Source organism: Callorhinus ursinus, unplaced genomic scaffold (genome assembly GCF_003265705.2).
Source record: "Callorhinus ursinus isolate GAN/ISIS: 27379988/994484 unplaced genomic scaffold, GSC_fseal_2.0 scaffold4, whole genome shotgun sequence".
NCBI lineage: Eukaryota > Metazoa > Chordata > Mammalia > Carnivora > Otariidae > Callorhinus > Callorhinus ursinus.
In genome coordinates this window covers 40,523,640-40,547,532 of record NW_027397066.1, presented here as the reverse complement: position 1 = coordinate 40,547,532, position 23,893 = coordinate 40,523,640, and the positions used below count along the sequence as shown (strand labels likewise).

Sequence of the window (23,893 nt, the reverse complement as noted above, 5' to 3'; positions counted from 1 at the left end):
AGTTAACATACAGTGTAATATTAGTTTCAGGTGTACAATATAGTGATTCAGCACTTTCATACATCACCCGGTGCTCCTCACAAGTGCCCTCCTGAATCCCCATCACCTACTTCACCCATCCTCCCACCCACCTGCCCTCTGCTAACCATCAGTTTCTTCTCTATAGTTAAGAGCCTATTTCTTGGTTTGCCTCCCTCTCTCTTCCTCCCCCCCGCCTTTTGCTCATTTGTTTTGTTTCTTAAATTCCACATATGAGTGAAATAATATGGTATTTGTCTTTCTCTGACTTATTTTGCTTAGCATTATAATCTCTAGCTCCATCCATGGCATTGCAAATGGCAAGATTTTATTCTTTTTATGGCTGAATAATATTCCACTGTGTATATATACCGTTTCCTCTTTATCCATTCATCTATTGATGGATACTTGGGCTACTTCCATAATTTGGCTATTGTAAATAATGCTGCTATAAACATAGGAGTGCATGTATCCCTCTGAATTAGTGTTTTTGTATTTTGGGGGCAGATACCCAGTAGTACAATTCCTAGATCATATGGTAATTCTATTTTCAACTGTTTGAGGAATCTCCATACTGTTTTCCACAGTGGCTGCACCAGTTTGCATTCCCACCAACAGTGTAAGAGGGTCCCTTTTTCCCCATATCCTCGTCAACACTTGTTATTCTTGTGTTTTTTATTTTGACCATTCTGCAGGTGTGAGGTGATCTCACTGTAGTTTTGATTTGCATTTCCCTGTTGATGACTGATCGTGAGCATCTTTTCATGTGTCTGTTGGGCTATCTAGATGTCTTCTTTGGAGAAATATCTGTTCATTTCTTCTGCCCATTTTTAATTGGATTATTCATTTTGGGGGTGCTGAGTTTTATGAATTTTGGATACCCTTTATCAGATATGTCATTTGCAAATATCTTCTGTATCTTCTCCCATTCTGTAAGTTGCCTTTTAGTTTTGTTGATTGTTTCCTTTGCTGTGCAGAAGCTTTTTATTTTGATGTAGTCCCAATAGTGTATTTTTGATTTTGTTTCCCTTGCCTCAGGAGACATATCTAGAAAGAAGTTGCTATGGCCAATCTCAAAGCAGTTACTGCCTTTCTCTTCTAGGATTTTCTTGGTTTCCTGTCTCACATTTAGATCTTTCATCCATTTTGAATTTATTTTTGTGCTTGGTGAAAGGAAGTGGTCTAATTTCATTCTTTTGCATGTTGCTGTCCAGTTTTTCCAACACTATTTGTTGAAGAGACTGTCTTTTTCTATTGGATAGTCTTTCCTGCTTTGTCGAAGATTAGTTGACCATAGACTTGAGAGTCCATTTCTGGGCTCTCTATGCTGTTCCATTGATCAATATGACTGTTTTTGTGCCAGTACCATACTATCTTGATTACTACAGCTTTATAATATAGCTTGAAGTCTGGAATTGTGATGCCTCCCACTTTTCTTTTTTTTTTTTAAGATTTTGTTTATTTACTTGACAGAGAGAGAGAGAGGTAACACAAGCAGGAGGAGTGGGAGAGAGAGAAGCAGGCTTCCCACTGAGCAGAGAGCCCGATGCGGGGCTCGATCCCAGGACCCTGGGATCACGACCTGAGCCAAAGGCAGACGCTTAACGACTGAGCCACCCAGGTGCCCCCCCCCCACTTTGCTTTGCTTTTTCAAGATTGCTTTGACTCTTTGGGGTATTTTGTGGTTTCATATACATTTGGGGATTTTTTTGTTCTAGTTCTGCTACTTTCCCATCTGTTATAAACTAAATGTTTGTATCATCCCCCAAATTCATATGTCAAGCTATATCCCCAGTGTAGCCATATGTGGAGATAGGATCTCCAAGGAAGTAATTAAGTTGAATGAGGTCATAAGGGTGGGACGCTGATTCAATAAGACTAGTGTCCTTATAAGAAGAGACACCATACTGCAGCCACTCTGGAAAACAGTATAGAGGTTCCTCAAAAAGTTGAAAATAGAGCTACCGTATGACCCAGCAATTGCACTACTGGTTATTTACCCCAAAGATACAAATGTAGTGATCTGAATGGACACCTGCACCCCAATGTTTATAGCAGCAATAGCCACAATAGCCAAACTATGAAAAGAGCCCAGATGTCCATCAACAGATGAATGGATAAAGAAGAGGTGGTTTGTATACACAATGGAATACTACTCAGCCATCAAAAAAAGAAATCCTGCCATTTGCAACAACATGGATGGAACTAGAGGGTATTATGCTAAGTGAAATAAGTCTATCAGAGAAAGACAATTATCATATGATCTCACTCGTATGTGGAATTTAAGAAACAAAACAGAGGATCATAGGGGAAGAGAGGAAAAAAGTAAAACCAGATGAAATCAGAGAGGAAGACAAACCATAAGAGACTCGTAATCATAGGAAACAAACTGAGGGTTACTGAAAGGGAGGGGGTAGGGGGATGGGGTAACTGGGTGATGGACATTAAGGAGGGCATGTGATGTAATGAGCACTGGGTATTATTTAAGACTGATGAATCACTGACCTCTTCCTCTGAAACTAATAATACATTATATGTTAACTAATTGAATTTAAATAAAACACTTTATTTTATTTTATTTATTTATTTGACAGAGAGAGAGACAGCGAGAGAGGGAACACAAGCAGGGGGAGTGGGAGAGGGAGAAGCAGGCTTCCCGCCGAGCAGGGAGCCCGATGTAGGACTCGATCCCAGGACCCTGGGATCATGACCTGAGCCGAAGGCAGACGCTTAACGACTGAGCCACCCAGGCGCCCATAAATAAACATTTTTTTAAAAAAGAAGAGACACCATACAGCATATGTGCTTGCACACACTCTTTTTCTCTTGTCTCCAGAACAGTGAGTAAATAAATTTCTGTTGTTTAAGCCACCCAGCCATATTTAGCATATATATATGTAAATATTTATATATTAAAAGTCTGCCACCCCACTCTTCCAAGGAGAGGTAATAAGGGTCTTGGGCCACAAGTATACAGAGCCAAATGATTAGCTATTATGGGCACTGGTACTATAAATATCACTGTTCCGTGGCAACTAACAATATTGACAACTTCATTTTATACCTACTTCACTATATATCATAAACTGTTTTCTAGAAATTCTAATATCCTCATTAAAACAACCACTTGAATATGAATGAAAACAGAAACAAGTGTTTTCAATCTGGTATCATATACTTTATAAAACTAACACTTTAGCTTCTCCCTCCCACCTCAACCCTTTGGAAACACCAAAATAATAAGCTATCTGTCCTGCAGCCACGTGGGCATGTTCTGGGCCTTTTGGAGTTTCTGAATTATTAATGTAACCAGAACTATCTTGGCATCTCAAAGGTCTCCTTGTCTCATCCCAGTAAGCATATGAGCCCATGAACCTATGGATTTATTCAGGAACCAATAAGGGTCACCATTTATTAAGTCTTAATAAGAGCCCACAGAACCTGATGTGATCTTCTGCCTTCCTTCCCTGTCCATATACTCCCCCTTACCTCTTCTACCACCCCCATCCCCCACACACACTGTAGCCCAACCAGCCTCACTTTTCTTCAGACACATCTGTGCAGATGTGCCTTCGGGCTTTTGCACTAAGCTAGTCCCTGGAAGGGTCTTCTCTCACCCACATGGACCACTCCTTCAAATCTTAGCTCCAGTGTCACCTTCTCAGTAAGACCCACCCAACCCGCTTATTTACAGTGGCACCCACCTCCATCTTCTGGATGCTCTTTAACCTGCTCAGTTGGTTTCCACCAGACTCACCACCTCCTAAACTATGACGCCATGGAATTATTATGGTCTTTCTTCCTTCTGCCAGGGTAAGGATCCGTCTCTGTTTTGTTTACTGCTTATACCCCTGGTGCCTGGCATACATTATATTCCACCAATACTTGTTGAATGACAAAAAAGGTAAAGAAGAGCTGAACATCCCCGTGTGCTTTCACTAGACTCTGACTCATAACTGAACAAGCCACATCTCCGATAGGAGAGAAGTTGATCCTGTGAGTCTCATCCCTAGAAGCCAACCATTTCCCCTCATAAATGGAGACCACAGATCTTAAAATATAAGGCTACTTAGGGGTGATAAGTTCACCATCAACCCCTAACTTCAGGTAGCCAATGCCAAGACACCTCTGGGTGATGAACTAGCCTGTGTGGAGAAGGGTCAGGCCAGAGAGGCCCATTCCTAGAAGCCCGCACAGAGTTCCAGCACTGTCCCGAGGAGGGTATTAGAGGCCTCAAGTCAAATATCCCCCAACAAATTGTGTACTCGCAGGAGTATTGCCGTGAGTTTCAGGGACTATCTCCAGCATGTTCCCTCCACTGAAGGACCCTATAAGTGGAGGGACCTGTGAATCAATCCACTGTCTACATGATCTGTCCCCACTTACCTCTCTCATGTCACCTCGCTTCCATCTCAGTCTACTCCAGCCCTGCTGGCCCCTTCGCTCTTACCGACAAATACTAAGCATGCGCCACTCAAACTTTTGTACTTGCTCTTTTCCCTGCAGGCAGTGCTCTTCCCGGGGTATACGCATGTGACCTCCCTCATTTCTTTCAGGCTGCTGCCGATCCTCTGGATCATAGCACAGTCACCCCCCCGCCCCACCGCCCCACACTCCCCATCCCCATCCTTCCTACCTGGACTCATCCATCTTTCCATCACATCACCACTTGTCATTCTCTGTCTTATGTGCTTATTTTCTATCTCCTCCCACTGGCATATAAGCTCTATGGTAGTCAAGGAATGTGTTTTTTTCCTGTTAGATCCCCACTGCTTAGAACAATGCCTGGCACATAATAGTTTTTTAATAATTACTTGTTGAATGAATGAATGAAAAAAATAAATCGGTCCTTTTTTTGGTATTAAACTGCTTTAGCTTTATTTAAGGAAATAGGGCCTTCAAAACAGATTTACACAGTTACATATTTGAATTTTAAGATCCTTTAGATATATTATTTTGGAATGAATATATCCATATATCCATATATTCACACTATATAAATTCACACACTAATAAATGCATATATTACATGGATATTCACTTTTTTATATCAGGGATTTTTAAAAATATAATTTACCTAGAGATCTCACCACAATATAGTAGCGATTCCAACAAGTGAGTTAACCTACCCAAAATTACATGATTAGAACTTGGCAAAGCTGGAATTCAGCCCAGGGCTTTCTTACTCCATGATCCGTGTTTCCACCATGCCCTACAGTCCGAACTGGTGCCATTCCTAACATGTGTTGACAGTTATGTGCTTATCATGCTTAATAACTTACACAGTATCCTTTTTATATAATTAAGCTTAATTTACTCTACCATTTATTCTTTCTTAAATTAGGCCATGCCTTGAAAAAAAAATGTTCAACTGTGTAACTAGCCGAATCAATGTTTATAAAAAATAAAATTAATTGCTTCTATAAAGTTCTTCCTTCCAGGATAGACCCCAAAGATCACAGTAATAGTAGGTAATAAAACAGCAACAACCACAAACCTCTGCTCACCTGATCAGCCCTCGGTACATAATATATTCACACCATCTGTCTTGATCTGTGCTGTCAATATCCTAAATAAAGAACAGAGGAGAGAACGTTCAAAGCATAAAAAACAATGCTCTATTCTGAATTGCCAAGAAAATGTGTGAACGGCAGTAATAAATAGGCATTTTGTGCACGCTGTTTTCTCTGCCTCACTCCTAATGATCCGTTAAGGTCCAAATTATTTATTCATCCTACAGATATTTCTGGAGCACCTCCTAGGTGCCCATCTAGGCTCTGCACTGGATGCTGGGGGTGCAAAGGTGAAGGTGGGTGACAGAGAGGGGTAGGCAGGCAAATCAGCAGCACAGGGGCCGGCTCCCTGTGGCTTTCTAGGTCTTTCACGCCCAGCAGAATTTACCGCACCGCCCTCGGTCATGCTATGCAGTACTTTGTACACACCAGCTGCACCCTTCTGTGGAGTTGTTTATGGGTCTCAACCCTCCCTTCCCCGAGCGGAGCTGCACCCTTCTATACCGTTGTTTATGGGTCTCAAACCTCCCTTTCCCGAGCGGAGGAACTCAATCACGTTGGCTCCCTGGTACTTAGCGGGAAGCCTGGCATGCGGCAGGAGCTCAATCTGAGTTTGTTAAATTGAATCATTGGAAATAAACACATTTGGGGAGTAACCATGAGTCTTTTGGATGTTGAAAGCTTAAGACCAGTGTTATTTTTCATCAGAGAAGCAGAACATTAAACATATTGTTTTTCTGTAATGTTCTGGGAAAACTCTAAATATGGAGCTTTTATACTGAAGAAATTTCCATCTTCTTTTTAAAGAATCCTATAAATAAAAAATATACCTGACTCTCAATCATTTCTCAATTTTACTATTAAAATTTAACTTAAGACAGGTTTTTAAATCACTAAAACACAATTTATTATCTATTTCTTAATTTTTTTCATAAGCTTAGTGGTGAACACATGGATGCTTTGTTAATCTTTACTATGACTAACATCTCACACTCACATACACACATATACATGCCTTGACATACATGGAAAAATGATAATACATTTTTAAAATTAAATTTTAAAATGTTAATGATGAAAAAAGCAAATAAATTGAAAGAGTACTGTCTGGTTTGCCTTGGAAAGAAATAAAAATTTAGTCATTCAGCTGTATATTATAGGGAATAATAAACTATGAATATGTTTAACTGTCACTTTTTTATTAGATTTTAAAAAGATGCTGTCAAATTTTAAGGCTGCAGAATTCAAATACTCATTTCTTAAAGAGAAAAATCTGTTCAAGCATTTATGATTAAAACTCCTCTCTGCATTAATAAACTTCCTAATAGAAAAAGCTATTTAAGAATCCACTGCCAGTCTTGACACAGCTTCTGACCATGATAGTGGTAACCACCAGAGGATTAAATATCAAATAAAATTCCTCTTCCTTAACCATCCACATCCCTTACACACACGCACACGCATGCACACGCACACACACAGTGTAAGAATTCCTTCTCTTATTAGGATGCATTTTTTCCTTAGACTTGCCAAATATTGTCTTGTCTAATATTCTTTTGTACTTTAGAGACCATGTTCTTAAACAATTATCTTATCTGATTTTATGCATACAGCCAGATACACATAACACATATACATAGCTGCCCCTCACCGAGCGCCTCGTACATGCAAGAGTGAGGGCTCTGCAGACATTATCTTATATTTCATCCTCATAACCACCCTGTCATACAACAGATACGACTATCACCATTTTACAGATGCGGCCACTGAGGCCAGGAAATTTTAAATAACTTGCCCCCAGGTCACACAGCTGGTAAATGCGGCCCCAGTTGGACTAGTGAGACCACATGGAGAGAGAGGCCCGGCCAACAACCAGCAGCAACTGAAGAGCCTCTGTGACCCCACACTCGCCAGGATTTCCTTTTGTTCTTCTGGCCTCTCCTTAATCTCTCTTCTGAGGTAATTCCCCTTGTCTTCCCTCACCATCACCCCCACGACAGCCACATTAAATGTAGCCGTATCAGGGGTTTTCTCTGACCTTCTTTTCGCAATTCTCTAGCTTAGTAGCAGTGGCATCCACTTCCGTGGTTCCCATGACCACATAGATGGTGGCAGCAACTTAATCTATATTTCTAGTCCTGACTGCCCTCCTCCATTCCAAAGCTGTAGAACCAGCTGCCTGTTGGACGTCTCCATCAATATCCCACAGATGCCTGGACTCAGCCTAGAGCTAGACTCATTGTCATCTTGGCAAAACTCTTCTTCCTTAAGTGTCCTCTTTAATGACGTCACCATCATAAACCCTCTGACGGAAGCTGAAATCAGGAGTCCATCTTGACTTCACTTCCTGCCTCATCCATAGTCGCCAAGATTCACTCATCTCCCCAATATCTGACTGCCTTCCTCCTCAAGTTGTAGTATTTTTAGCTGCGTGTATATCAAGATTTCACAGTGAAGTTCCGACCTTCTGTACATCCAGGTGTGGCCATGTGACTAAATTCCAGTCAATGAAATGTAAGTACACGTGCTGGAGGTCTGTTTCCTGGCATTTGCCTTCAGAGATAACTCGCATATGCTCTTGGCCCCTTCTTTATCCCTTCCTCCGTCTTGCTAGCTAGAACATGGATGCTGCCATCGTGGACCACGGGGCGAACCTGGGAATGGAGGCTCTGTAAAGTGAAGTCACAGGACAGAGGAGCACGTTCCTGACACCATGGAGGGCACCAGTACTGGAGTACCTGCCCAGACCTTTACATAAAGAAATTCATTTCTCTCATATTTAAGCCACAGTGGAAACCCTCATCACACCATGCTCTTTGTCATCTGTTTTTCCAAGCACGTGGTAAAAGGGGTAAGCCTTTTTCTCCGCAAATATCTCAAGACATGAAGTTGAAAACAAAAGGTGAAGGGCCAAAAAATCCACAGAGGGCATAATGAAATATTACAATTATATTTCTTCTTATCAGTTAATGCATTTAGCATTCCAGTGCACATATGTCTCAAGGATTTGATTTGTGTGTCAGTTCCCCAGAGCATGATCATATCTGGGGACACTGACAAATTGAGGTTTGGGATCCAAACAGGTAAGGAGTAATTCCGTTAGTGAGGCCCTATATGGCTGGTCAGCCAGCCTCTCTGTATATTTCATTCTGTCCTTTACCCTCAAACATCATAATTAAGTTGCATAAGGTAGCAGATTATATTTCCTAAACATGGCTACAATAACTCACTTTCCATATGGTATTCTTATAATGTGACTTTGATACTCCTCCCATGGAGAGATGGGATTTCTGTTTCTCCCTCTTGAATGTGAGCAGGCTTCACACTATAACTCACAAGGCTAGGTCATACAAGGCAATACAACTTTTTCCTGGTTCTCTGTGGGACACACTCTGAGAACCCAGCCATCTGCAGGGAGGAAGCCCAAGTTAGCCCATGGAGAGAAACCAGGACCCTGCACCCAAAGCCCCAGCTGAGCTCCTGGTCAACAACCAGCACCAGCTGGCCACCTGGGAAGTATCTGCAAAGTGGATCCTCCAGTCCCCGGTTGAGCCACCCAGCTGTGTGAAGCAGAGATGAGCTATCCCCTCCCGGCCCTGTCCAAATTGCAGATCCAGGAGCCACTGACAATTGCTGTTGTTTAAAGCCAGAATGTCTCTTGGTTTTCTACGCAGCAGTCTATAATCAAGATACATATTAAATTGTCGCACTGGGTTGTTTTTTTTTTTTAACATGAAGAAGAAACATTTTACTTAAGAAATCAGAAATCCTATTAAGATTATGTTACCTTCACATTGCCGTGTTCGGTGAGCTGTATATAATCTCTGGAACCAGGTGCTGAAGTGATATATCCCAGGAATATCACTTGATCGGAGCTCCTTTTCAGGAGTTTTGAAACAGCAATTGCCTGAAGCTTCCTGTCAAGGTCATCTCTAAAATGTAAAAATGTACTTCTTTATTGTATTTGCAAGACAATTTTTTAAAAAGTACCTACATACGGTTCCCAAAGAATATCTTCACACAGTACACAAACCCCGAGTAATTCCTACTTGGATAAATAACTTAATGTTATGCAAATGAACAAGACAGAGACACAGTGCTTCGGCTGGGCAGGCTGACAAACTCTGGATTAAGAACATGATCTTTCCCCACAAATCAGCTGAAGTCAAGTTAATTTAAGTATCTATTCAAAAACAGTATTTGCTCAATTTTTCACCAGAAGAAATTGCATCAGTAATCTAAGACCTAACCACCGTATTACAGCTAAAGAATAGTAGGTAAAAAAGTAATAATAATAAAATAAAATAAAATAAAATTTAAAGTCAGAAATACTGGTAAGAGGGAGAATCCTAACATTCACAGAGCACACCAGGCTTACGTAACCTACTCAGCTCCATCAACCGAACACATCCTAAAAGCCTCCCTGGCTCTCCTGGTCAAAAGCTGGCTAAACATGATGCTTTTATTGGGCTAAGCACTGTAGGTGTGTAACAGATAATTAGGTAGGTACATCACGCTTTTGAGAGGTTTACAGTCAGTTTGGGGAAAAACAGGGATATCACATTTGACATGATCCAGCCAGGAAAACTGAAACCACTCTAGGTGTTTTAAACAGGCTGAATTTAATATAGGAAATTGGTTACCTAGGTGATGGGAAGCGAAACAGGAATCAGTGAGGCAACCAGAGTTTAGCAAACAATGAGAAACCAGTACCACTGGTCGGGCTAGAGGGGCAACAAGAGATGATACGCCCAAAGTCTGCAAGCCAGCCCTGACTGGTGGGAGATGGTGCTGGAGGGAGGCCGCCCAGAAGGTGCCGGGGCCACCTAAGGAGTAGTTAGAGCCACAGGAGACTCGGCTGTGGCCAGAGACAGCAGAGAAAGAAGAAAGAGAAAAAAAAGAGAGCGAGAGATCATGAGTAACACCTTGTCTTCTCTCTTCCTCCAGCCCTCCGGCCTTGCACCAATGCCTTCCATGGGCTAAACCTGGATAAACCTATCCAGGAGCCAGAAAGCAACAGACTCTGGGAAATGTGGTTCCCTGCAATGTTTAGCCAAGAGGGAGACAAACCAGGAATGGATCCAAGAGCAAACAGGCAATAGAACCCACACAGGCGTTTATAGAGACAGGTAGCTAATAATGACTTAAGCAAAAACCAAACAAAACAAAAACCCAAAACAAAAAACAAACCATGACAAAGACAGAGATGACCAAGAACTGAACTGAGAAGACTGGAGAAACCTCACTGAGGCAGGATCTGAAGACAGAATTAAGCCTAGATAAGAATGTATAGACAGCTGAGTACTATTAAAAGATGTCTTAAGAAACAGAAGAGTGAAAGAATGACCACTTGTTAAACATCTTTGACACTGAATATTCACAATAACTGGAGAGGCAGGCATTAGCTCTATTTTTAAATGAGGCCAAGGACCATACCTATGGTTATTTTCTAACTTCCATGTTCGAATCTGTTCTCAGCCCTTCTCTGTGTCCTGAGAGGCTCACCCATGCAGATTTCATCTCCTGGCTCTCTCTTTTCTGCTGATATCCAGTTAGGTTTGGCCAATTGGAGGCCCCAGTAGGAGATAAAAAGGTGGGAGGAGAGAGAGGTTTGAGTATTTCTTCCCCAGTAGCTGCATTCTTTATGCTTCATGGCCCCTCTTCCCAACTACTATAGTATCTCTTATCTGTTGTTTTGACCCTTCCAACATCTTGGTGAGTAGTTCCTCAACTAGCTCTGCAGTGAATTCTGTTCCTTCTGAAGCACACAACTGGGATTCAAATCTAGTCAAAAGAAGTCCAAGGTCACTGTACCACAGATAGTGTTTTCATGCAAATATATTTTAACAATATATTATTGGAAAAAATCTATGAATTTGGTTTCACATTTTCTCAGGAGATAAATTTCATCCAGTGATAATAATAAAAATAAATAGTATATTGGGCTGCCTGGCTGACTCAGTTGGAGGAGCATGCAACTCTTGATCTCAGGGTCATGAGTTTGAGCCCCATGTTGGGTATAGAGATTACTTAAATATTTTTTTAAAAAATAGTATATGTATGAGTATCAAGAAAGGAGAGGAAAGAAGCGGGGGAGGGAGTGGGAGAGAGAACAAATTTTATGTTTCCTTACCTGTTAGTATTTGATCAGCCCAATAACCCTATAATGTGGGCTAGAAAAAATAATTTTATCCAACTCAGAAACAAGAGGACTGGAACCCACTGAGGTTATCTTACAACAGGACCAAAATTATAACTACAGACTACAAGTTCTGCACTCTTTCTTCTTTGTATACTTATGATGTTATAAGGGGGGGAAAAAGTGGTGATTAACTGGTCGCTCAGTTAATTGCAGAAAATAACATTAATTTTAGTTACGGTGTACACCTAAATGCTTCTAAGGAATGCTGCTATTTCCTATTTATTGGTGGTAAAGAGGTATTTGTGTAGTCAGTAATTTAAAAAATCTTGTTGAATCAGCTAATAACATGCAGACACATTCCATAATTCACTCCTAATATGACTTCCTGTTTGCATGCCATAATCACTAGAAAGTGAAATCTCTCAATATTTATTCACACTAGGAATTTTTTATCTAGTATTGGAGAAAACAAAGGCAAATGGAAACATGTAATGATGGCTTCTCAAATTATTCAAAGGATGACCGTCTTCATGTCACCTGCTTCGAGGAGACGACGGCGTTCACGGACGGGGCTTCTACCGAGCTATGACCAAACCTAGCTCTGTGCCTGGAACGTGGCAGAGCCTGGTCTGTGTTTGATGAATCGGTTCTTTTTTGAGCTGCCCAAGTAACTGAGCACTTACTGTACTCCTGTACTTTGCATGAAATACTATCTCATTTTTTTAACTTCAATGTTTTAATATCATGAAATTCAAGTACAAAACATTGTACAACTATATGTTGTACTACATGGAGATGGAATGATACTTTTTTTTAATCAGAATCTGTATCACCCAGTGCTAGCTGCTGGACCAATGATACTATCTCATTTAGATCTCACAAGAACCCTGTGACGTCAGTAGGATCACTGCCCCTGATTTACAAATGAGAAAACCGAGGCCCAAGGCAATTAACTAAGCTGGTGAAGGATACACCTTCAGTTGGGGTTCAGACCAGACTGTGTGATTCCACGTGCTGGAATCCCATGCTTTTAGCCACCCAAATACCCTTCTTCCCTCCCTGGAATTAAGTTCCTCGGTAAGAGTTAGCACCATTACTGCTGTCGTCACTGGATGTGCGTATGTGTGTGCGATGCACGTGTGCGTGCATCATTAATCACGCATCATTAATCGTGCATCATTCATCAAGCGAATGAGAACATGTGAAAGGTGTGGCGTTGATTAGAGGGCTTTAAATATGTGGTTGATAGAAAGTTAGAAAAGGTCATCCCTCCCTCCCCTTTTCCAAGCACATTCGGAGGGCTCTCTTTAGTCTTCTCTTCTCTTTCAAGTCTATTCTTTACGTTTTGGAGGTTGGAAGGAGTTAAAGGGGACGGGGTGGGGGGAAGCAAAGGAAAAATGGAAAGGGGTATATTCAGCCGTTTCTTAGGTTAAGACCTTGCAACTTTAAACACAGAAGTGCCTATTTTTCAAAAGCCAAACCCAATGTAAGGTCAGTGGAACGGTTTTTGAATGCCTGTACTTGCTACATGAAAATTATTGAGAGAAAAAGAGACATTTCTTTAAACAGCTTTTTAAAGCAATATGGACCATCAGTAAGTATCATCTGTCCTCTAAACACCCTTCCTATTTCTAAAGAGACAAGCAAGGGTCCGGTGAGCAAAAGGTTCACAGTATTACACTTGGATGGTTTGTTTATGTTACTAAGCTCTGACTTAGTTCAGAAGATATTCAAGTATGCCTTCACAGATCCACATAATGCTGTGAGAGAACCAGAAAATAAGGGCAGCAGACACACTCGTCTTGTTTAGGTGAAACTTACAGCACAGCAGTGTTGTCCTAATGTTCTGTATGTTACGTTAAAGCTTTGTGGCCTCTTGTCATTAATGCGGACAGAACCTATATGCCCTGTTTTATAGCACTTAATGTTAGTATTTTCCATTGTTATTACAGAATGTTTAGCCTGACAGAGTATAAATTACATACTTTTACCTTTACTTTTATGATATATGGTTGGCATTATTCATGATTTATTCAGTACGAAGTCACTGGTTGTAAATGTTATCCTTTGGGGATAAAAGTCATTCCCCATTCCTCATGTCCCGTTATAGAAGGACTTGCTTAGAAAACCACGTCTGGCCTCTCTCCCTCACCTTTTACTTTTTGGGAGGACTTTTCTAACTAGTTGGCAGAATGAACTGGGCATGCTTGTCTCAAATCCTTCCTCTCTCTTCTCCTTGGAACCTGCCAGCTTGCAGACAGGGTGTTCCTGGCATATTCTGTCTACCTAGGGGAGATTTTGACGGGGCAGACTCTGCCCCTGCTGGTAGGTCTGCTGCTTTGGGGGAGTCAGTTTCCTGCATTGTTGCGGGGGATGTATCAGCAGGTCCATGTGGACACACTTAAGCCATGTCGCCCACATAGGTTTATCAGAATTAAGAGATATTTTGATCTCCCTGCCAGATTCCCGTCTACCCTTCAGTGGACTGTGAAAACACAAGGGCAAAGGGAATATCGTTTAGTACCCTCGAATCCCAACAGTAATAATCCTGTAGGAAAAGGAAATTTCCTTCTTCTGTAGTCTGGTTTAGCATGTGGTCCCAGGTATAAGCCATCTCGGAGCTGGGTCTGCCTAATGCCTCACTACATGACCCTGTCCGACAAGTCATCTACCCTCTCTCAGTCTACAGTCTTTATCTGTAAAACGGGGCTATAATGGTCCTAACTGTGTGCAATAATGCACTTAGCACAGCACCTGCTCAGCCCCTGCTGGCTCACACGGCCCTCGTTGCTGCCCTGCACCATCACTAAGGACCGCCCGCTCAAAGGTTTCCATGCCTCATTCTTAAAACCAGCTACATAAGGAAAAATACTTTGGGAGGGAAAAAAAAAAAAAGGTCAAGGCATGGAAATCAAAGTAATGTATTAATCATATTTCTTGGCATTCGGGTACTACTAGAAGGACCAAAGAAACGCACTCATGATTCCCAAAGTGTGTCACCACAAAATCCACCAGTTTGTCCGAGATGTTAACGGTCAGTGTGATGGCTGGTGCAATCTCGCCCTCTGGTGACGGAAGGAGGTGATGCTCTGATTTTACAATTGGGTATCGTGACAGAACCATAATCCTGCATTGGAATGAAAAGAAACACGTGCATCACCGTTGGTCCCACCATATCATGGAGACAGGACTAAACACAGGTGTTAAAAAGGGATGTGTCGCACTCCAAGCAAACCACTGCGGGCCATTCAGGGCACTAATGCGCAGTCGGCTTGATAGGGCAATAAATCTCTGCTATTTAGCATGTCTCGCTGTGTCGCTAGGCACAGCGCCATCAACTCTTTTAATAAATGCTATGGAGACACAAATAGGGCAGAATTAGTAATACACAAAATCCATTTTCCTTGCATCGTTACTCTGGCAACATATTTGCATAAACAATTCTAACATCAATCAGCCCATTTCAAAATGTTGGAAATGTTATCTTGCCAACAAGGACACGGAGTAACAATTCACAAAACGAGCAATTACGAACTGTCTGATAAAGATATGAAAACATGTCCTACCTTACTCCAAGGCCAAGAGCTACATCTGAAAAGGATGAGCAGAGCTCAGACCTCAGCCAGCTCTCTTCCCCAGCTGCACGCACTCTCTCCCTGGCCCCAGAGGGAGTCCCTCCAGTGGGAGCATCCCTACGGTGATGCTACCTGAATCCACATACATGTCCAGCTTGTTCCGTCCCACTTGGCCCTCCAGGCTTCACACAACCTTCTACTGGACGTCGCTTAACTAAATCCAGAGGCGTCTCAAATTTAGCACAATCCAGCTGCTCTGCCTTGTTGGTCCCATCCCATTAAACAGCATCATCTCTATCAGGTATTCAGGTAAAAAACGTCGATGCTGCCCTTGTCCCTTCCCGGCCCCCGACACCTAAACCATCAGTAAGTCCTGTCAGCTCTGTTCCAAAGCAGTTCCTGAAAGTGCCCCCTTCTCTCCGTGTCGACGGCCCCCACTGCCATACCTCACCTGCACTGGGGCATCTACGTCATCACCCGTCTCCCCGCTCACTCCTATCCTTGTCCCCAGTAAGCTGTTCTAGGAGCAGCCGGAATGATCTTTTGAAAATGTAACTCAGGGGTGCCCCGGTGGCTCCGATGGTTGAGCATCTGTCTTCTGCTTGGGTCATGGTCCCAGGGTCCTGGGATCAAGCCCTGCATCCCTGCTTGGCAGGGAGCCTGCTTCTCCCTCTCCTACTTCTCTCCCTGCTTGTGCTCTCTCACTCTCTCTGTCAAATAAATAAATAAATACATAAATAAATAAATAAATAAATAAAGTGTAAATCAGACCGGATGGCTCCCATCTAAAAACCAGCCAATGGTTTCCCATCAAAACTGAATTACTCAGGCCTCAGCATGGACTATGTGGCTCTCTAAGATCAGGGGCCCGCCCTTGACCTCATTTCTTACCCGCTTCCCCCTCAGTCCCCACATTCAGGCCCACCAAGCCTGATCCTGCCTCGAGTCTTTACACTGGCAGTTCCCTCCTCTTCCCAAGGCTAGATCGTGGGTCCCTCTCATCATGAGATCTTCCCAGAGACCTTCCTGACCATCCCCCTGTCCCTCGTCCCCAGTCACTTTCCTCTTCTACATAGCGCTTACCACCACCTCAAATTCTTATTTATCTCCGTGTGTGCATGGTTATTTTCTGTTTCTTCACACAAGGATGTAAGCCCCATGCACACAGCATCAGGTCAGACATGCTTAGTGCTGTAACCTCAGCTCCTACACTGAAGAGTTTATAATGTTGAAGAACAGAAAATATCCAGCAACAGGGACACCTTTCAAACAATCATGGAATATGCATATCTTTCACACTTCCTCATCCCCCCCCTGGAAACACCCTGGGACATACTCATAGGACTAAGGTATGACACCATCAACTTTCCACTCAAAGCCCATGCTGCCTGGTCTTCGGGGCTATGTTCCCAAGGTACACTCACCCCCAAGTGTGATCCCTCGTGCTTGGGCCAAAGTCGGTATAGAAACCCAACTTCTCCCCTAACCACATGGTTAAGTCATTGTTCCCAATATAGGGCTTAGAGGCATCACTCTCCAAAATTGTTATGAAATCTGCACCTATTCAGGAAAAAAAAAATGCACACAGTGAGTAACCACAGCTGTGCAAAAACAATTAGCAAAACTTTATTCTTAAACCCTTCGCCTTTCCTCATAAATCAGAAAAACAAAGAAATTTCTAATGAGTCCACTAAAATGAAGCCGATCAAACCTGAGCTATAAAAGGAGTTTTCCCATGTTTAGAATGTAATTAAAACATGGGACACCTTGAAGAAATGCAGGAAAGGATAAAAGCATAATTTCTAAATTTTCAAATATTTTTAACATCTTTCCCAAAATTTCAAATAAGCATAATGCCTTTCTCAAATACCCAACTGATGGTCAGAAATAATAGAGTGGTATGCAAGAGCATTTTACTCCTGGGAAAACACCTCCATGGTACTGGCACAGAAGTGTCCTGGTTTTGTCAGACCCTGGCCAGAGGTGCCTCAGAGGCCTATAATCAGGATGAAGAGCCATGGAAATTTCTCAGTGGCATCAGAACCATACAGACCCCCAGCAATTTCTCAGGAGACATGGTTATCATTAGGATTAACCAGAACAGTTTAGCTCTTTCCATATCTTGCTCCACACTCCACGAAGTTGATCTAAGAACCAAATACCCACATCTTTGAAAGGATGCTTCATACAAAGATGAACACCCCAGGGCCCAGAAACTTAAAAACTGGCCCTTAGGCTCTTCAGAGCAATCTGCTTCACAAATGAGCATCACTCTGACCCATTCTGCCTTTTACCCCAACTGCTTTCTGATCCCCAACAGTGGGTCCCCAAGCCACCGAAGCCACCAGCAGGAGTATCTCTAAGAGCAGAGGCATGACAAGAACTCCCTGCAGATACTCAGTATGAGGCTTTGTTCAGAATCAACTGAATTAATTGCTCTCAAAGACAGACGTGGTTATAGAAACTGAATCCTTCTGCAGCTGCCTACCCGAGTAAAGCCTTTTTAAGAGATTAGTTTATGACCCAGCAAACCCTCCTCCTATTACTTATGATCTTGTTCAAAATAAAAATAACAATAGTAGTTTCTCAAAACCTGGAACTAATTCCAGTAAAAGGCTTACCTGTTTGATTGAGTACTTGAGCCGATCTTTCTAGACTGGACCACCCTTCATTGTCGTAGCCAAACCTAAAAGGCCAGATGGCGGCAGACACCTCTGTGGCTGGTGCCTGAGGAAGAGTTTTAAGGGTAATTTAAGATGACTGTGAACAATGGCAGTTTTCTCCACATCTCTACCAAAATTTGTATTTCAGCAGAAGAATTTTCTTGATAAATTTGCCCACATTTACTTCATAAAAATAAGGAGCTCTTTGCTAGATAATAATAAATCTTCTGTGAACTTCTAGCTTAAGCTTGGAAGTTAGGAGGAATATTTGGAAAGTGAGCATTTATAACGAGCATTGTTTATAATAGCAAAAAAATTAGAAGCAAACGGGCTGTCGCTTCAATAGGAAAATAGGAAAATGGATGAATAAGTGGTGTCACATACATAAAATAGAATATTACACAGCCCTAATAAATGAGCTAAGGCTATATATTTCCATATGGGTGAATCTTATGAAAGTGATCTTAAATTTTAAAAAGTAAGTTGCAAAATGTATATGTCAGATGTCATTTAGGTGAAGTCAAAAACATGGAAAAACAGTATCCTCTGGGGCTATATCGTAGGTAGTAATAAGATAAAGAAATGTATGAAAATGATAAGCACCGTATTCTGGACAGAGGCAGCCTTGCACAGGAGAGGAATGGGACCACAGAGGGGTACACAGAGCCCTTCAACAGATCTATAAAGCAGTCTGCTGGCTCTGAGTTATACATGTCGTTACTCCCCTACCGTCCGGGCAAGGCCAACTCTCAGGAGCACAGCCCCCTCTGAGACTTCATCTTTTGGGTCCATGGGCTCCGTCAGACAATCACTGCCCAACCCTAACCATCCATCTCAAATGACTACCTAACTGACCTATAACAGGGATCCTGAGAAAGAGTATGGCTAGGTCAGAACAAACCCACCACCACAACTGGAAAAGCAACTTAAAGTGGACCATACAAGTTCAGATTGGGAGAAAGATAAGTAGCAACCTCTTTGTAACGGAGGGCCACTACATAACATAAACAGCTCAGTGTGCTAACCAGCCCGGTAAGCTGGACCTTTCATCCTTATACAGGAAAGATTATTCAGTTGAGTGAATATCATATAAAGAGAATGGAACCATCAACAGAGATTTCAAGAGGCATGATTATATTCATCAAGCTATCCCTTTTCACATAACTCTACAACTATAATTAACTCTGGATTTCATCACTCCAAAACCTGTTATTCTCTATTCTTCCCCTGTCAATAAATGCCACCACCCTCGATCCAAGTGCTCAAGCCAAAGGCATAAAAGTCATTCTTGATTTCCTTCCTTCTCCCCGTCCAGCAACATCAACATCGAATCCATCAGCAAATCCTATCAACTCCACTTTCAGAATACCATTGACTTTGGAACAACATGGGAGTTAGGGACGCTGTCCCCCTACACAGTTGGAAGTCCATGTCTAACTTTTGAGTTCCCAAAACCTTAATTACTAATAGCCTACTGTTGATTGGAAGCCTTACCAATAACATAACAGGTGATTAACACATATTTTGTACATTATATTATATACCGTCTTCTTACAATGAAGTAAGCTAGAAAAAAGAAAGTGTTAAGAACATCATAAGGAAGGGAAAACACATTTACAGTCCTGTACTCTAGTTGATACTGTAAGTTTACATCATCTGTTTACAATACGAATCGTGCATCAGTACCTACATCTCTGTAGATGTTACGTGTAGTACTAACAGCAGACATCGAACATGAAAAGATAATGTGAAAAAGAACTTCATATTTACTTGCAGCTATAACAATTCATGCACTGATAATGAAGAAGCAGCAATATGTTTGTTTTATGGTAACCTAGTTTAATCGATATGATTGTTTCATGGTACCCCAGCCTATACACTGATGAATGAATCGTTATAAAATTTTTATGGCTTACAGTATTACAGTCATAATTATAATGCAGTATTGGAAACACTATTACACTTAAAAAAAAACTTCCCTGTAATGATAGACTGATACAGTTTCTCCAATTATGAGAGAGAGGCATACTGTACAGTAATATAATTCTTTGAAAGTAAGAGTTATAAAACAGTAAGAAAATGAAGATGTTATTAATTTTACATTAAACACACTCACCTGATGCCTACATAAGGACAGGCTGTCCACTTCCACATGAGTCTTGCACACGCTGTTCTATGTGATGAATATTAGGTGACAACGCCGATGATGACCCCAAACGTCTCGTACAGTTCTTGTCATAGAGGTAATAGATTTTCACACCAACACACACACACATACACACCAGATAGATTTATTAAGTGTACGGCATGATGGTTATTTTACAATTCATGAAGAGGAAGTGGATCATCATAAAGGTCTTCATCCTCATTGTTTTCACATCGAGTAGACTGAGTATGAGGAGGAAGAGAAGGGTTGGTCTTGCTGTCTCGGGGGTGCCAGAGGTGGAAGAGGTAAAGGAGAGATAGGCCCACGCAGTGTAACTTTCTGGATATATACTGTCATTTTTGTCTGACTTTCTTGCTTTTCCATTTCACCAAAAATGTTTCTACATGGCCCAGTCCTTCTTCCACCGTTTGCTTTAGGGTCAGTGCCCTTGTCATAGGAGGGTCCGTGTCGTAAAAGAGATCAAAAGCAGTCTTGCATAATCAGCCCCCTTCTGCCGGACTGTCTCACATCAGTCTGTTTTCTGGCACTGCTTCTTCTGTGTCTTTCTCACCGCCTGGCACTGGTGCAGAAGCACTCATCTCCATCCGGTCGTCTCCCGTTCATTCCTCCGCTGTGCTGTCTATTAGCTCTTGAATTTCTCCAAGACTCATACCTTAAAACCCTTCAGCCTCCACCATTTTTGCCATTACCCACAATCCCTTTCATGATTCCCTTGATTGGCTCTGTCATAAATCCTGTGAAGTCATGTACAGCATCTGGACACAGTTTTCTCCAGCAGGAACGTATTGTCTTGAGCTTGATGAATTTCATGGCTTTTGCTAAGCAATAGCATCTTCAGTGCTGTAATCCTTCCAGACTTCCATGATGTTGTATCTGACAGGGTTCTCCTCCATAGCACTGACAATTCCTTCATAGAGTATTGTGGGTAATGGGCCTGAAAGGGCGATGTGACTCCCTGATCTAGAATCAGAGATGTGGGGCGGGGGTGGGGGGGTGGGTTGCAAACAGACCACTTTGATGTCTTCCGTGCTGAACTCATGGGGTCCTGGGTGGCCAGGGCATTGTCTCCTATCAAAAGAACTATAAAAGGCCATCCTTACTGGCAAGGTACTTTCTGACTTCAGGGACAAAGCATCGATGGAACCAATCCAGGAAAAGGGTTCTCATTGCCCAGGCCTCCTTGTTGTACAATCAAAAGACTGGTAGCTGGTGTTTATCTTTTCCCTTCAAGGCTCAGGGTGAGCAGCTTTATAGATAGAGTCCTCATCATAAGCCCAGCTGCATTTGCACAAAACAGTGGAGTTAGCGCATCCCTTCCTGTCTTAAATCCTGGTGCTCGCTTCTTTTTCATACTAATAGATGTCCTTTGTGGCATTTTTTTTTTCCACAATAGGGTACTTTCACCTGCATTAAAAACCTGTTCAGGCAGATAACCTTTCTCCTCCGTGACTTCCTTAATGGTGTCTGGGAACTCGTCTGCTGCCCCCTGGTGGGCAGAAGCTGCTCCTCCTGTTATCTTGACATTTTTTTAAGCCAAACCTTTCTAAAATTAAGTTCTCCAGCTTTAGATCTTTCACCTTCGTTTTGCTCTGTTGTTATATAACGATTTCACTTTTTCTCAAGTCATGTCAGTCTATAGGTCTGCCTTTCTTACAGCAATCCTGCGCCCACACAAAAGTTGCCTTTTCAATATGATATAAAAAGGTATTTTGCAAAAGGTACAAGGTTTTCGTGCCTGCAGGTGTGGCTGCGGCCACAGCTTCACGAATTCCCTTTTCTTTTTTTACAGTGGTCCTTACACTGGCTTCATTTCTTTCAAGATGCTGGTGAATGAGGCTGCAGGCCCCAATCTAAGAGCATATCGGGCAATTCAACTTTTTCTTGTCATGATTGTTCCCTGCTCATTGGGAGCCCTTCTAGCATCACTAGTGGTGCTTTGTATGGGTCCCATGGTGTTATTCAAGGTCTATGGTATTATTTACAGTCAAAAACGCATGAGAACCACAAGAGAGATCACCTTTTTAAATATATTTATTTATTTATTTATTTATTTATTTATTTATTTATTTAAGAGAGCAAGAAAGAGAGAGAGACAGAGTAGGGGGAGGAGCAGAGGGAGAGGAACAAGCCGACTCTGAGCTAAGCCCGACACAGGGCTCGATCCCATGACCCCAAGATCATGACCTGAGCTGAAATCTAGAGTCAGACGCTTAACTGCCTGAGCCATGGAGGCGCCCCAAGAGATCACTTTTTACCGTAATAAGAACTTTACTAGAGAGACAAACTGCTCACCTGGGGATTAGCATCACACAGCATTTGAAACCGAGACAACACTGGAGCTCCCTGAGAGAGCCACAGGAGGTGACTAGGAAATAATTACAGTAGTAATTATTACAGTAGCTTCATTCTATGCAGTTCTGATTTAATACTGCATCTTTATGTTTGTTTACATTTATCTCCCCTACCAATGGTGCCATGTACAGTCTGGGTTTGGGTGTGCAAGTTTTGATACATTTTAACTTTTTATAATAAATTTGTGTATACTTTATTAGTAAATGACAAAATAGATTAGTATCTACATATATTTTATGCATTCACAACATACCTTTTTCTGAAATTTTCACTATTTCTAGGTAGTACGGTTTGCCTGCAAGTTTTTTCAAACTGTCGCAAATCTCCAAAAAATGTTCCGACATACTTATTGAAAAAAATCTGCATGTAAGTCTATTGGCGCTGTTCAAATTCATGTTGTTCAAGGGTCAACTATATATTCTAAGTCTATCCACTTCTCTCCAACTCCACTACCTACCGCACCCATCCAAACGTCCACGGTCTTTCTCCTGGACAACTGAAAAAGGCTTTTAATTCTCTCCCTACTTCTACTCTACAATCCATCCTTCACAGAGCAGCCAAACTGATATATATGTCATGTTTCTTCATGCTCCTGCTGGAAATACTCCAGCGGCTTCCACTGCAAGAAAAATCAAATGAGGATGCCTCACTGTGCTCTGTGAGGCCCTCTATGATAGGACCTTCCCCAGCCTCTCCGTCCGCATCTTCTACCACTCTTCCCCTTACTCACCAAATTTCAGCTACACCGGCCACCCTGGTGGGCCTCAGACACAACACACTCATTCTCCCTCAGCCCTGTACACGCGTGCCCTCTGCCCGAATCCTCTACCCCTAGCTCTGTGAGTAACTGGCTTCATTTCAGCTTTCAAGTCTCGACTCAAATCTCATCACGTCCTCAGAGCAGCCTTCTCTAACCATCCAGACCCCGTTACTCTCTACTTACTTCATAATCCTATTTGCTTCTGAGCAGCCTGATCTCAAGTAATGGTTTTATTTGTTCCTCTGACTACCATCTTTCTCCCCTACTAGAATGTAAACTCCATGAGGGCAGGGGTCTTATCCAACTTGTTTACCTTTATACCCCTGGAACCAGGCACACAAGACACATTCAGTAAGCATTTATCAAATGAATGAATTAATTTAAAAAACAGGTATTAAATCCAACTGCAATGACTCCTTTTGAAAAGAGTCCCTGGCTGACATTAGGTGTCTTCTTCTGACCGACGTTATGTTGCAATAACAACAACTAACAATTAAAGGACAAAAAAGAGAGACCATATAGTGAATTATTTACTTATTAAGGAATAGTTACAAAAAAAAGAAAAAAAAGAAACTGCTACTGAGTTCTGAATATATGCCAAACACTTTGTGAGATGCTGGAACTACAAAGGTAAGTAAGAGAAGCATGGTCTCTGTCCTCAGTATAGCTTTTTATTTATATGAAAAAAAATCTGCCTGGTAAT

The 23,893-nt window shown here is 41.9% G+C and overlaps 1 protein-coding gene across 1 annotated transcript in view; it reads right to left on the bottom strand.

Moving 5' to 3' along the window:
* Positions 1 to 23,893, bottom strand: part of CWH43 (cell wall biogenesis 43 C-terminal homolog) — a 50,235-nt gene that overhangs the window by 5,735 nt on the left and 20,607 nt on the right. The window contains exons 10-14 of the mRNA XM_025887541.2: positions 17,870 to 17,975; positions 16,673 to 16,808; positions 14,651 to 14,800; positions 9,319 to 9,463; positions 5,526 to 5,587 (exon numbers count right to left, since the gene is read on the bottom strand). Coding sequence (XP_025743326.1) covers positions 5,526 to 5,587; positions 9,319 to 9,463; positions 14,651 to 14,800; positions 16,673 to 16,808; positions 17,870 to 17,975 — 599 coding nt within the window. The remainder of the gene's footprint in view (positions 1 to 5,525; positions 5,588 to 9,318; positions 9,464 to 14,650; positions 14,801 to 16,672; positions 16,809 to 17,869; positions 17,976 to 23,893) is intronic.